The sequence below is a fragment of the Poecilia latipinna genome, unplaced genomic scaffold (genome assembly GCF_001443285.1).
Source record: "Poecilia latipinna isolate Pla-1442-1.1 unplaced genomic scaffold, P_latipinna-1.0 Scaffold402, whole genome shotgun sequence".
Lineage (NCBI taxonomy): Eukaryota > Metazoa > Chordata > Actinopteri > Cyprinodontiformes > Poeciliidae > Poecilia > Poecilia latipinna.
This window is the reverse complement of record NW_015113018.1, coordinates 741,613-757,379: the sequence shown is the minus strand read 5'-3', so window position 1 is coordinate 757,379 and position 15,767 is coordinate 741,613. Positions and strand designations below refer to the sequence as shown.

At 38.7% G+C, this 15,767-nt stretch overlaps 1 protein-coding gene across 3 annotated transcripts in view; it reads right to left on the bottom strand.

Moving 5' to 3' along the window:
• LOC106950481 (frizzled-3-like) overlaps positions 1-15,767 on the bottom strand; it is a 38,168-nt gene that overhangs the window by 9,395 nt on the left and 13,006 nt on the right. For all 3 annotated transcript variants that reach the window (XM_015037381.1, XM_015037380.1, XM_015037379.1), the window contains 5 exons: positions 3,423-3,619; positions 1,901-2,203; positions 1,236-1,398; positions 818-1,117; positions 381-632 (listed from right to left, as the gene is read on the bottom strand). In XM_015037381.1, coding sequence (XP_014892867.1) covers positions 381-632; positions 818-1,117; positions 1,236-1,398; positions 1,901-2,203; positions 3,423-3,619 — 1,215 coding nt within the window. The remainder of the gene's footprint in view (positions 1-380; positions 633-817; positions 1,118-1,235; positions 1,399-1,900; positions 2,204-3,422; positions 3,620-15,767) is intronic.

The following is a 15,767-nucleotide window of genomic DNA, read 5'->3' as shown; positions in this document are numbered from 1 at the left end:
CGGCACACTAGTGTGCCGCGGAACAGTGGTTGAAAAACACTGCTTTAGGTGTTACAGGAAAGCAAAAACAGAAGAAATCTTTAAGGGGCAAACACTTTTTCACAGCACTAATGTTGCTCAACAGAATGTATTTTGCATTAAGGTGAACCAACTATGCAAAGTTTAAAGTGACAAAAATCTCTAAAACAGTCAGAAAGGAGATCAACATGGGTGGAACTGAGCAGAATGATTTTGTGAAAAAAATGTAATGAACATGTTTTATATAGCGCATAAACAATCCTAACCTGTCAAAGGCAGCATACAGGTCGTCTTTAAGTAGAGCGGTTAAAAAGATGACAGTGTCTCATGCTGCGTTGAGCAATCCCTTTGTTCTCCTTTACCTTATATGGGCAGGGGATGTGGTACCGCCGACAGTTCTCCTCCATCCACGTTGTTTCCCAGATACCCCGATAGGTGTGTTCATAAATGTAGCAGCCAATCACGGTGAACAAGGGGGCGAGGTAGAGCACCGAGAACACGCCCATTCGGATCATGAACTTGACGAGTTTGGCCTGGTTTTCTTTCTCCAGTGGAATCTCCATCCGGACCCGGTTCAGAGCGATAATTCCCACTAAAAGCAGCGAGACGCCAACCTGAGGGAACAATGAGGCAAAAGAAGAAGGCACTCAGACAGATATTGCGCGACTACAATGAGTGATTAGTTCTTAAAGGGTACAGTGAAGCAGTCCGCATTTCTAAGATATCATTCGCTCCTTTATCTCTTCCACAATCGATCATTTATCCCTTCTTTCATCACTGCTCTTCTAACTGCACTCACCGCCACATTGAAGCAGAGCGGTGCCAGAACAAACCACCTCAGGGCATCGATGTCATACAGGCCTATGAAACACACTCCACTGATCCCATCTCCCTCGATCTTATTCAAGGCCAACAGGGAGACAGTGAGGGCCCCTGGGAGGCCCCAGGCCACAGCGTGGAAGAGGAGGGCTTTCTTCTCAATGGCCTCGCTGCCCCATTTAGGCACAGCGGCCAGGAACCAAGTGATTGTCAGTACGACCCACCAAACGCTGCCAGCCATGGTAAAGAAATACAGGACCATGAAGAAGAGAGTGCATGCCTGAGAGAGAGACAACAAGAAGAACGAGTTCTGTTTATCCAACCGAATCCTTTGGGATCAGAATGAAAACATTTCCATGACAGGACTTGTGATGTTAGGACACAGGTTAATCATCCACCTTGTTGTGAGAGCCCTGTGTGATGGTTGAAGCTTTGAACTGGGCCGGGCTCACCGCATTGCATGCTACTCTGTCCTCCAGAAGGAAACCCAAGAAGAAGACCAGCGACACCATGACATAGCACACAGCGTAGAAGATGATTGGCCGCTCAGGGTATCGGAACCTGTACAGACACAGTTGATTAATTTCTCTGCTTCACTTTTAGTCCTAATTCATCATTTTAAGCCTTCCAGACCAAACGTATCGGCGATAACGCAGCCAAATTTGCAGTACCGTAATTCCGCCACACGTTGCGCTGTCTGAAAAATTCCAACGGTTTCTGAAAGGGCGAGACGTTGAGCTTTCTAACCAATATCAGGTTATTACGGTAATTTCAATCCCGCTTTAGCAGGGAGTGAAATTAATCTGAGCAGCATCCTTAATAGATTGTAAATTGTGAATAACTTGCTAGATATTAAAAGTTCCAGTTGTTATGGATTAAATGGGATTTACTCTCAGGACATTCGAAGAACTGTGTACCATTAAAAGCAACAATATCCAGGGATTGAGGGATTTTAAACGTAGGTGTTTGAGTGCTAAATATGCATACTTAAGATACATTTTCATTTCAGATTTAATTCACAGGGTTTTGTAAAAGAAATATTCGGTAAAAATACTACTCTGACCTTGTAACATCGATGAGAAACGTCAGGAATGTGAAGAGCGTTGCAGAGAGACAAACAATAGAGACGACTCCAATGAAGTATCTCATGAAGCTGAGCTCCTGCTGGCTGAAGAACATGGATGGGCAGGGAGCAGAGCAGTCCTTCCTTCCCATGAAGGAGTAGCCCAGGTCTGGGTCCACCTTCAGCTCTCGGGGACACCAGAAGCCGTAATCTCTCTGGACCGTCATGGACGACTGGTCAGTGGGTTCTGGGCCCGTCAGCAGGTCCACGGCGCGAGGGTAAGGCTCATCACAATCTGGAAACCTGGGAAACAAAACACTTTGAACATCAAGTGAATCTGCTACAAGCTTTCTGTTTATGCGATCACACGTTAGGAGTCTTGTCTTCTTATGAAGCCGTTTTTAAGATCAGTATGTTTGCTTCCCTGAAGGGACTTTGAGGACTAAACATTATTCTGGGAGTAAACTTAATTGTAGACCTAATAAATCAAGTGATTTACCAGACTTTGAATAACATTTTTTTTAAATCTAGAGTTAATGGAGATTTACGTTTAAAACCTATGAACATTTTATTCTGACTGAAGGTATTTTAAGGTACTGTAGGTACTGTTGTCATGCATTTCTATGATGAATTAAAGCTTAAAAATAATTTTCATAGAGTTTGTAAAACTAACCTCATGCTTTCAGAATATTCCTCCTCATTTTCTCCTATTCACTGAATAAATCCCTGTATAAATCTTCCCTTCATGAACTCAAAATGAACCTGTAAACTTTGCCGTCGTTGCTTTCTTTTCGGTTTGAAGGGACCTGTCTTCCCTTTATGGATTATTCCAGCTGTTTTTTCTGTGATCCACCTGGGATCTGTGAATCAACACCTGCTGACAGACGGATTCAAAAGACTTTAACAACAAACTATTCTCAAGAACGACCGACTCTTCCAGGTGGTCTCACTCAAACTATGAGCAGAATAAAGAAAATTTAAGCAAAATTTGATTAAACAATGACCTTAAGGTGTAAAAGTGTGCAAAGAAGATGGAAATGCAGATTTTAAATAGGACTTTAAAAATATTTGTTTTTCTTATTTTAAATCCTCAAGTTGTCTCCTTTTTTTGTGAAAGAAATGTTTGTTTTTAAAAAATGAGCACAAGAAATAAAAAGATAAATCATGCCTGACATGTTGATTTAGTATTTGCTGTGTTCTTTGTTGTGCTCTTGTTGCTACAATGAACAGCCAACCTGTAATCTCTCACACCCAGCGCCAACTCAACATGATGAATTACACAAGGCGTAACACTAGAACAATAAAATAACGGGTCAAATGTTAATAAAATGTAGTTACCAACTGAAAAGGGGTGTATGCAGTTTGATCCTGTATGCTTAGTTTATCCCTTGCTTGGGATTAGATTGATGTAAAGAAATCTGTGAAAGATCAATTCAAGCATTCGATGTGAATGTATTTGTTTTTACGGCTGCAGTCTGGCATGGCCATAGAAATCTGTTTGGGCTGGGTTTTTCATCCTTACCTGCTACACTCCATGTCATCTGGCCAAGCTACTCCAAAAATCTCCATGAGTTTGTGGCACTCGTCTTTGGCCCGCTGGCAGATGGACCGACACGGCATGGACATTCGGCCGTATTCTGTGCACACCGGCGCGTACAGGGCGCACAGAAACATCCTCAGGTCGGCACTGCATGCCAAGTTCACCATTGGGTGGAAAGGCTTTGGAAATAAATAAAAAATTAGGTTTAAGCTGACACCTTGAAGAGGGGCTGAAACTTACACCAGCACAAGACATGACATGAATATTTAGAAGCTTCTGAAATATGTACGACTGCAATCATTTCAATAAACGTTGCTTTGAGCAGAGAGTCCTCTGAATGCTGGCCATGAACTGAGCAAACAAGCAACACGGATATTCTTTACACCGATCCTTTAGTCACGACATGCTGGTGGCACAAACATCACAATCAGAATAACCTTTAATGTAGTTACTAAGTCCACTAAAATTTAGATTTATTGACTCTCAATTATTCTTGATTCCTCCAAATCTATTACCGGTATATTTCATCTCGAGAAGCATTTGAGATGCTACAATTATTTAATAATTGTAGCATTATTAAATAATTAATATTTAATAATGCTAAACGTATCTATAAATAGATGCAAAAGGCTAAATGCAAAGGTCAAAGGTTATCCTTCAGATATATTTTAAGATGGCAATACTAACTGGTTTATAACCCTAATTTAACAAAACTGAATCTCGAGATAAAGACTTCTACGATTTCTGCTCTCAAAAAACAAATGTTACTTCTGGTCATAAAAACAGTCACTAAAGAAGGTTGTGCTAAACGCATCTACTCTACAAACAGTACATGTCCTACAACAAATCCATAGGGTTTTTTTTACTATTAATTAATTTAGGTTTTTATTCTGTATTTTTGCCAAACTGTCTGAAAATATCCAGAAATGTAACGGAAAATAAATATTGCTTATGCTAATTGGTATTTTAATGTGCAGCAGAGGGAGAAATTGTTGTTTTAATGTTTCGGGTCATGTTCTATACTTTATTAATAAAACATAAAACAATCCCATGTTCTGTGATAATCTCAGCCTTCGCCTGCTGCACACGTCACAAAGCAGCGCAGATGTGAAATGAACATGCGACAAAGAGCTGCACTTAAACCAACTTCTTGTCACAATCGATCGTACGTGCTTACAAACAAACACTCATGCACCAGTAGGTTTCTGTGCGTGCCAGGGTGAAGTGAGGGCTTGTAAAGATATTTTGATCGTTCCTCAATTGGTGTGTTCTAGATCCACAGATGGGAGAAAAGCTCCACCAGTAAATGGGTGCAGCGATGCATGAGCGCTGACATAGATTTCAGAACTGCACAGAAACCTGTGGTAATGTGCACAGAATCATCATCGAAGGGTTTTACAACCTATTCGACAACATTTGAATATTTTAATTTAATTCTGTTTATATAGCACCGATTCACAGTACATGCAGCCTCAAGGCAGTGGAAATGTACTGAAATGATGGTCCAGGCACCGAATGAACTGTATTGTCAGCACCAGAAGTTCAGATTCACACCACTTGCTGCAGTTCTCCTCTTTAATAATTAATTATGCAGCAGAAATTACTACAGAAGTAGTAAAGCTGAAGCTCATTCTTCATAGAAAACAACCACATAATTTGACCTCAGCTTTATTTTTTTAAAGTTTGTGGCATTTGCAATAAGTGCTTTTTTTGTTTTTGGGCTTATAGAATCGTTTCTACATTTTACATGCATCATAAATTGAGTTTTAAAGAGTTTCCCTTTTCCCCCAGTTTTGAATCTCAGGAAGAATCAAAGGCCGTCTGTCTGTCCACCCGTCCAACCCAGATCCTACTTAGGCCTCAGGCCACGTTGGAGTGGAAGCGTCTTTCTGAGTGTGTCTGTCTCAAAGAACAGAGTCTTTTTTACAGTCTTTTTTTTAATGCCACCTCAGTCAAACTGCACATCAAATCCCCTTCATGTGTCCTCATTCTGCCCATGTCCTCTGTGCATTTTTCATGTATTTAGTGTGTCCCAGTTATTGTGTTTTCCAGTGTGGTGCATGAAGGTTTGCGTGTCTGGAAGAGAAATTGTATGTGTGCCGCTAGCTGTGTGCAATTATTCCGACATTCAGGGCAATTGCCCCCCATCTCCCACTACAAAGAGAATATTGATACAAAGTGGCCTTGCTGTGCCAGGAGGGGACGGGGTTGCCAATCAGCGATACATGGAGAATAACTCCAGTAAATTGCCTGACATTATGTATGTCAGTTGTGATGGACAAGTGCAGAAAAGGAAAGCAGGAAAGCCCCCAAACGTGACCTGAGGGTGAAAGCAGGCAGCGACTTAAACACTGAAAAATATGGTGGAATAAGATGGGGGGTGGGGGCAACAACATGCGACACGGCAGCAGAGGAAAACTTGGTTCAAAACCTTCCCTACATGGATCTCTGCATCTGTTTTCTAACTCATGTTAGCATTTTTTACTTTCTGAAATTTACCTCACTACTGTGTTAGATGTTAAGTTTTTTGTCAATTTTAATACATTTTTAACAAATTGTCAGAGTTAGCACCATGCATATTGCAAATGGAAGTAATTTGCACCACAACAGAGAGAAAATAGGAGGCTGCACACGCAGCTGTTTCATTAATGTTTGGTGTTGTTATGGCAACCAACAGGGATCTTGAACAATAAAACAGTTTTCATTTAATGAGAATAATAATTGCAATAAATAAAAATATAATTTGGATTTTACTTAATTGGCTGGATTGAATATATTTGCATTATTAAAAATCAAACTCGGAAATACAGTGGGTCATATTGGAGCAATATGGGCTAAAGATTGATTATATAAGACTCTAAAAAGAACCTTAAATAATTTTTGGCACCATCTCTGATTATTATTTAAAGTGATTGAAGTCTGTGATCAATAGTAGAATAAAATACCTGGATAATCTTTAAAATATGATTGATAAATCTATAAAAGGGGTTGAAAGCTCAATGACTGGAAAATTTTATTTAAGAAATCTGCTGATAATTCAACCCTGAGCACAACCTCGGCCTTACACAGAACAGTCCCAAAATACAAAAAAAACAAAAACAAAAACAGAAGAGTAAGCAAATGGCAAATATAATAAATCAGGCAAACAGACAGCTGCATGTCTGTCTATCCATGTTGGGTAGGAAATATACACCACTAGATGTTTCTGTATTTATAAAAATATCACTTAAAATATAATTATCCCCACAAGTCACAGTCCTTCAGTCATATGTGATATTTGTGTTTTTCTGTCTCAGATTAAAATCAACTAAACACGACAGAAGCCTCGGGGATGACATCATCACTTGGTACAATGAAATAACCAATTTCTGAGAAAACTGTAACCTTTATGTTGATAAAATCTAAATCACTAGCTTTGTTTTTTATTTCTGTACTGACAAGCTCTGATTCCACACAGATTTTAAAAAACAGAAGCAAAAGCAACGTTTGTAAATGTCATGTTGGTTCTCATTAATGCACCTCAGACATGGAGTCAAAATGGCGGTTCTGGAGGGACTGGAGGCCCGGCAGCTCTAGTGTCAGCATGCAAAAAGCACAAACTGTACCTCAAATGGAACATGATGCATTTTTCAGTCAATACTCATGTTGATCTGTGTGCTACAGATAAAAAACAATGTACAGACAGAGTACACAGAAAACCTTGGCTTGAAGACTGAGTGGATATTAGAAAAGTAAAATGTTGGATTAAATTGCACACTTGTTCAGATTTTTATTTGCATTTGTTCAGATTTTTATTTGCATTTGTTCATGTTTGAAAACTTCTTTCTGCTTTAGAATTACACACTTGAGAAAAATGAAAAACTTAAGCAGATATCAACACTTCTCCATGTCATTGTCGACAGATTCCTTCCTGCATATTATCATGATATTTCTCTAGAGTAGACAGAGATGGTTTTCACTTTAGCAACTTAGGAAAATATTAGTGAGAAACAAAGAATATGATTTTAGATGCCATGTGTGCTCATTTCAGTGCAAGAAGCAGCACTTGCAACTGCATTTAACAATCAAAAACAAATGACAATCATGCTGAAATGATAATTATAAGGATGTTAAAGAAAAAACAAGCAACATGTGAAGGAAACTGAGCATTCGCTTAAGTCAAGATTAACCTGAAAACTTTCAGAGAAAATGCAGGAAAAAGAGAAAGCGCTCGATGGTCCACCGCTGCCTCAAAAGGAGGATTAAGTTTCTTTTTCTTTGCTCCTTCTCTCCAAAGGGGAGGGAGAGCAAACCACGGAGAAAAGCTCCAAGTAAAAAAATCAACAACAAAAAAAGGAAAGGAATGGGCCATGTAATTAACAACTGGTACAGCTGAAATGTTGGAGGCACAAACTGACTGAATATTTTTAACAAGAGAGTTTGAATAAGTTTAAGCACCAAACAACATCTTGAGAATAAACAAGATGTTTTTTAAATTATCTGGATCTGGTGAAATTAAATCAAATGTAGCAAAATGTAAAAAGAGAAAAACAACAATGCCGTTTTTCTGACCAAACACCGTTAAAAACTGTAATTCTGCATGTTTAGTTTAACTGCATTTAAAGCCATTTTTTGCTGTTAAGACTAGTTCACTCAGATGTTGCCACTCAGGTGTGATGCTGTAAGTGTGCAGGATGCAGACTTGAATACAAAATGTTTTTTAGTTACACAAGTTTTGTAAAGTTTGGAAGAGGTCAAAGTTTGGCGATAATTCAGGAATTTGGATCCACTGCAAATTCCTGGTTTCTGTTACAAACCACAGCAGCACAAACTCAGCAAACAGTTGTTTTTTTAAGCTGAAACAGTTCATGGAAATATTAAATGCAAGTTTCATTAGTTGAAGCTGCCTGTGAAATATAAAAATATTGCTTAAACTACTTTAAAAATGATAGTTAATAAAATTAATAAATTAAAACCAAACAAACTTAAAATTTCCATGATATTAAGACTCAACAGTCAAGTGTAAGGTAGATGGAAATGTTACAGCCTCTATATTCACATTTTAAATAAGGGACAGAAACTGATTACCTTCCTGTAGATGACAAAAGAGTCATGTTTTTGGTTTCTTCTGGTTCAAATCATCATATTTGACATTCTGAACATTTAGGAGGTTTTCTTTTAATGAAGAGGCCAGACTTCATGCACACATTTGATGCTTTAAGGTGCAAATTTTTGTCTACATTTTATGTTGTGGTGTACTGTAAATAACATTTTGGGAAGAAAAAATAGTTTCTTAAATCTAAAAAAAGCATTTAGTGGCAGCCAAATTATATAAAGTCTAAGAGTTTTGCTGTGGCTGTATTTTCGTGTTAATTGGCGGTAGATGGGTGTCCGAAGGTGGGCTCATGTTTGGTAGAGGCAGGAGGAGGAAAGTGGGAAAGTGGGGAGGAACTGAGGGGAAATAAAAGGAGTGGTGTTTTCTTGCTGGATTAGAGAGTCAAACGGATTCGAAGGACTGCTTGGCGCCCGACAGCCTCACACTTCCTGGAACAGTGACGAGCTTTGTGCTGTGGTCACACCAAGGTGACAGGCTTTTGTGTTCCAGCTGGGAAAGACGCAGGTCTTGAACTGGCACCAATCCACCCATTTTAATCAGATAGTTGTCCCACTCAGAGCTCTGGAGCCTGGCTGTCAAACTGTTGATGGATTTCCTCAAGTAGTGAAACTGAACGATTCATTTCTTGAGATAAGAATGAAGTTCTCACAGTTAGCATACGATGATTACCAAAAACTTTAAACTATAAAGTTTGAAGAGAGAGAACGTCCAAAATGCGGCCTGGATTACAGGGTTTACCCCCGTGTATTATAAGCCTGGCGGGCCACCAGGCTTTACTTGTACCCCCACCAGGCTAAGCATTGTTTGTTTAAGATTTTTGAAATATTTGCATTTTTTAAGATTTTATAGTGGGTGTTCAGATATTAATCTTCCAATAACACATAACACATACTTACCAAGTGATATTTTCAAATTTCCTGTCAACTTTAGACATTTTTTAACTCAAAAGCTGCTGGATGAATGACTGCTGAGCGCCCAAACCACCGGGCTTAGTAAGTTTTCTGAGGGAAACCTTGTATTATAGTACCCATTTATAATTTTAGAGAAGATAAATGTGGCATTTTCTTCATAAATCTTGCCCAAGTCCATCTGGAAACATAATTTTCATACACTCTTTCGTCTCGTGCCTTCTCTGTCTCAACTCCCTCTCAAATCAGCAGTTCAGAGCCTGCAGTACAAATGCTGTCAAACTGTATCAGCTACTTCCATTTCATAGCTACTGCATAATATCCCAACAACATCCTGTCTCCACTGGCTATGAGGGCCAATCCCTTTATTCTCTCTCCTGCAGGAGAAGCAATAATACTTCTTTTTGCTTCTCCATCTCACTTCCCCACTCAAACTATTAACAGCTTCCTGCTGCAATGCATTACAGCAGCTCAGGTTCTCCTTCCCTCTCTGCAGTGCTGGTAAAGAGTATTGTTACAGCTCAGTTATATAACGGGTATATGATGACTTCATCCCTCGACTTGCACCACCCACGTCCAGTTTTGAATATATATTTTAGGGCTGTTAACAAGTTAATGCATTTAAATTTAATGCGTTAATATTACATTATGCAGATTAACTGTTTAACCTATTTTGACATAAATGCCTATCCTGAAGATGGTTACTTCGTTCAAGGCAGCGAGTTAAACGGCCAATAATGCAGCAAATATAAGAAGAAAGATGAGCGAGGGAAATCAGACAAATTTCAAAAAAAAAAAAAAGGAAAAGAGATGGATTTTGGATTAAAAAACCCAGGAAGTATGTACATATTAGAACAGTGAATTATAGTTAATATTTATAAATTACAATTGAAAAAAAAATACTTATCTTAAACCTTCCTGAATATGAAAACCTGGAAAACTGAGACGTTTGGTTTGAGACGATAAAACACTTTCCTAAAAAATCTTTTTGAAAATGTGCATTTTTTTTTATTTCAAGCTTACAAAATTAAGCATAGCGATTAATTAACCTGGTTAAATTTTTTAAATCAATTGACAGCACACTGTTCTCTCCATTTTTAACTCCAGCAATATTTCCAGTTGCTCATTTCAAAATGCACACATGGCAAAATTTACCCACAGCGAAATTCAGCTCAGACAGACAAACGTTTGCACAAATTCTGATGCTCTCTCAATAATCTGTGAGCGGACAGTTAAAACAAGGAGCCATTCGTCACTCTCACCCCCTTACGAATGTTTGTTTGAGAGTTTATCCATGTCTATCCAATGTTCAGTCGGGAGAACCGAACAAAGCCGTTAATGGCATTCCCCTTCACGCTCGCTTCCCCTCCTCCTCTCCTCCCATCTTCTTTCTCCAGTATTCAGCTCTTTTTTTTCCTTTGCTTCCCATTTACTCCTTACAATCACACTGACAAGCGTTTGTCCACCTTCACTGCGTTTCCTTTCTTCTCCTTCCAGCAGCAGCATTCATCGACTCTCCTCTTATCTGTCATTTTATAGTGGGCAGAAACTATGAAGCCATCATAAAAACATGATCAGTGTTATTTAAATGTCAAATTATTCTCGAGTCAAACTGAAGTCATTTCAGCTATAATGAAAATAAATGCTAGTTATTTAGAGTCTGCCAACAACATAACAACACCCAAGTAATTTTTAGGCCTGGTTTAAGATTTTTCAAAGATTTTGAATCTTTCTCTCCAAGATTAGAGCAAAATCACATTAAATGTTAATAGCTTGTAGCTTAATTGCTACAAGCTATTGAGCTTGTAGCAATGAGGCAAAACAATAACATTTATGTGCTTCCATTTTGGTGAAGGTCTGAAATGTTGTTGACAAACATTTTTAAAAATTCCCTGAAACAACTCAAACATGAAACAAAAAGAATAGATAAAAACTTTTTCTAGCCAATTACTATTTTTAATTCAAATCTAAAATAAAGAAATTAATCGGAGTATATTAAATTTTAAAAACTTACAAAAACATTTTTGAATTAAAATTGTATCTTGTAAATCTGGTCCGATACTTGGAGTTCTGCAAGTTAACAAACCAAAATGTTAAGAGTCCATTTGAAGAGCAGAAACTATCAAATAAATATATACAGTTTTAATATTTAAGCAACATTAGTAATTTCACATAAAAATATTTCATTATTGGCACATTTAAATCAATATAAATACATTTACGAATATATTTAAATATACTCCTAGCAATATTTAAGGATATATTTGGAGAGTATCTGCCAAATGCAGATACACTGTGGCTTCTAAAGTGTCTGATCCTGTATGCTACTGACTTTTCTATGATAAAATAAGGTAAAAAAAAATCTAATAAGAAATATCTCTTAGTCCAAGAACTCAGTTATACAAAATGTCTGGCTGAGTGACTTATGGGAGGAAGATGTTAGAAGAGCATAATGCTAACCCAATCAGGTGTCGGATGTCTTGATGTTGTTATCCACGCTAAGAAGAGGCTAATGTGATAAACTGTGATGGAGCCTCAATTAAATTGGATCTTTGATCAGCTCCTTACTCTGCCTTTGCGAGACAAGAACAGAGCGGTATGTTCTGGAGTATCCATGCCTGAGACCAAAAGGCAAAAATAACATCAGCAGCTAAATAACTTGGTTTCCAGAAAACCCTCTTTCGCGTGTAAAAGCAGCCCCGTTCTCTGCGGGTTTATTCCAGAACACATCATCCAATTTTCCTCTCCCACCCACCGCTGCCGTCTCCCTCCCTTCCTCCATTCCTCTCCATCTTTCTCTGCCTATTTAACTACCATGGCAACAGGTGATGTGAAGACTCGCTCATGGCCAAGCCTTATTCAGGATAACAAACACATTCACTCACATGCATTGTAGCAGGGCTTCTTTAATGGGCGAATAATCTCAAGAAGTACAGACAACGAGCTCGCACATGAGACGACACAGAAAGTGTGAAAGTGGGAAGAAAAGAATTGGATGAGCGTGGGACAGGAAGGTCAAACAGAAGTGATAAAGACTTGGAGCAGAGTGCGCAACAACAGCCCCGAATCAGATCACCCACACAAGCTTCCTGCTTTCAACCCATACAGATGCATTTAATAGAACAAACAGGACGATTTTGTTCTTCATTTTCAAGAAATAAATTGGCAAGTTAAGGATCAAATGATTGAAAAAGACGAGCTTCAGCAGAGTGGGATAACTACACCTATATACACCATCCTAATGCTGGTCACCAGCTGGATCACACACTGCTGCAGTATCCAGAGGAACTACAGGAACTTTTAGTTTATATACTTCACTCAACCCAGAGCAGGAACCAAACCTTTTAGAGCAAAAAGATCCAGAGGATTTCACTCAACCCAGAGCAGGAACCAAACCTTTTAGAGCAAAAAGATCCAGAGGATTTCACTCAACCCAGAGCAGGAACTAAACCTTTTAGAGCAAAAAGATCCAGAGGATTTCACTCAACCCAGAGCAGGAACCAAACCTTTTAGAGCAAAAAGATCCAAGATCCAGAGGATTTCACTCAACCCAGGGCAGGAATTAGAACCAACTTAAGCTCATCTAGAGAAACTACTCGTTACCAGAGATCAACGTTTAGGACCATCAACTTTATAGAATCAAACATGGAGAATCAACCTCTAGTTTCATCAGATCAAGAATCCAGAAAAAACCCACTAGTTAATATAATCAGTCAGTGCGATTATGTCAATTAGACATCAACAACAAACCCGACCTGATACTAGAAGTGGCCAATTATAAACTTAAACTTTGGGGGTAATTTCTGATCAACTCCAGTCTGTGGGCTGAGCGTTCACCTTTTGGAGGATAAAATTGAATCGTCACTGGTAGCAGAATCTCATCTCAGTGGATTAAATGCATCGCCAGTGGATTTGGAAAGTTTTTCATAGTTGCAACCCACATCCTCAACTCTGCTGCTCAAAATTAGAATGGGTTGTATTAACCAATTTGGAAACACTTAAAGGGAAACACAGCAACTTTTAGATGATATAAGATTTACTGCAAAGAAGAATTTTCAGAAAGAAAAACAAAGTTTGAATAAACAACATTTTATTTCAGAGCTTCTCCCCATTTTAAATAAAAACAGTATTTAACTACAGTTATTTAGTTCCATGCATGTCATTATCTCTCTACAAACTAAAAAACCATTGGAATAATGTTCAGCTGCTCTCTGCTGGAGCTGATTTGATAACCTGTCTGCATTTGAAACCCTAAAAGCATTTTTTAGAAAAGTGCCACGTAGCTTGAGAAGTGCACAATTAGAGCTTTTAAAGCCCACGCTCTGCAGAATGCTGAAAATGTTAGAGCTACATTGTGTTGAGTGGCTTTGCGTGACAAGAGGATCAATGACCGTTGAGTGTGTGTAGATCTGTGTGTATATGTTAGCGCTAGTTGGGATTAGCACAAAGGTTTATATATCTCTAACCGGCCAAAGCTACATCTACACACACACCTCATGGTCCAGGTCATGGGTTCAGATTAAGACCATAAGACACGAGTAACCTGTATGTGTGGGTCATATCCCTGTTAAATACCAAAGGATTTTAGCAAGACTGGACCATAATTCAGTAGTATATATCGCGATCAAGACCTGATAAATATCAACAGATAATACGTCTGATAGAATATTCAATAATTTCACTGATCCAGAACCACAAAGCATTCTGGGAAACGATGGCTGAGGAAAGCGTTTAGCCACTCTCGCGGCCAGCTAAGCCAGGTTGGTGAAATCAGCTAACTCGCTCGCCCTTTGGTTACCTAGCAACAACTCACTCATTCTTTGGTTACCTAGCAACGACCTGTTGAGTAACTGCCAAAGCAGCAGTTTAAGGTTTAGCCATCGTGCCTCAGCACTGTTTAAAAGTATAAAAAAACAAAACAAAACAACGGCAGGAAGGGAGAAAATGAGCACAACAAAACAGGAATCCTGTCACCAGACTGACAGCATTTATGATACTTAAAACAAATCCAACGATTATTGATCGACTGATCTGAAACCATGATATTGCGATAGGTTTTTTAGAGATATCGTCCTGCCCTACATTTGAGTCAGAATGTACAATTCTTACCTGGGTAATCACAATCACAAATTAAAATGTTGACATCCAGTGTATATTCAAGTTTTACGTAAAATTATTCCACCCTAAAGAAAAAATGTTGAGGTGCATCCTTTAGGTCCAAACTTAACAAGACACTCATGTCCTTTATTGAGTATGAGATGGAGCCTTTTCACAAACATTTCTATATTTCTTTGAATGTTTGCACATTACAAATACTTGGAAAAAAATGTGTTGAACAATGAAACTGTGTAAAACTTATGTAACGAAGCATCAGTTGTTTATAAGGTTTGAGTTGTGAGCTTTAACGCTTGCAGGTAAGACACTTACCGAATCGTTTTTCTTTGCTTCCCCTCATTTCCTGCAGATTTTACTGCTGGCTCGTCAGTTTAGCCGTTTCCCTCTCATATGTAACCGCTAACAGGAGCTATTAACACTTTGCATTTTTTCTAAATACTCTTGGACCAGCAGCGATTTTGTGTTCTTTATGCTCCGTCTTGTCAAACCCACAGTTTGCAGCAGCAGATGGCTGCTCACTCTGAACCAGGTTCAGCTGGAGGGGATTTCTCATCTCCACTGTCGCTACACGCTCAGAACGAGTGACTGCTGCAAAGTTGTTAACTTAATACAACTGGATGTCCACTGACACTCACAAATTGACATAATAAACTGAACCTAATGGCATGGTTTTATAGGTAGGATGATGAAAAGGAATATTTGTAATTAACTGAATCTTTTTACAGGATTGAATCGTCAACATTCCTGAATATTAAGTGACTTGAGGCGAGCTTTGTTATTAAACAGTGTTGTACATGTACATTGAAATTAACTGATGTTAGCATGGAAACTAAAAACTAATAATTTACCTCATGCAGCAGCAGCTTTCTTCATTGTGAGGCATTGTGGGGTTGGATACGAGGCGGTGGCAGCTATGTGGATGGGAGCAGTCTGCCAAAAAGCAGCACCAGGCAGCGCCTTTGTTCTGTTCATAAATAAATGATTGCTTCATTTGGGCTGGCAGCTTCAATAGACTGTCAGAATAAGCAGGATAATCAAGAGTTCAGCTGAAATAAACAGGAACTTTTAAACTGAATGAGGATCTGTCTGTCTGCAGAGTGAATAGGGTAATGAGCCTCTTCAGATGCAAAAAAAAAGCAGCATTTTTCCATGTGAGTGAAACACACACACACACACACACACACACACACACACACACACACACACACA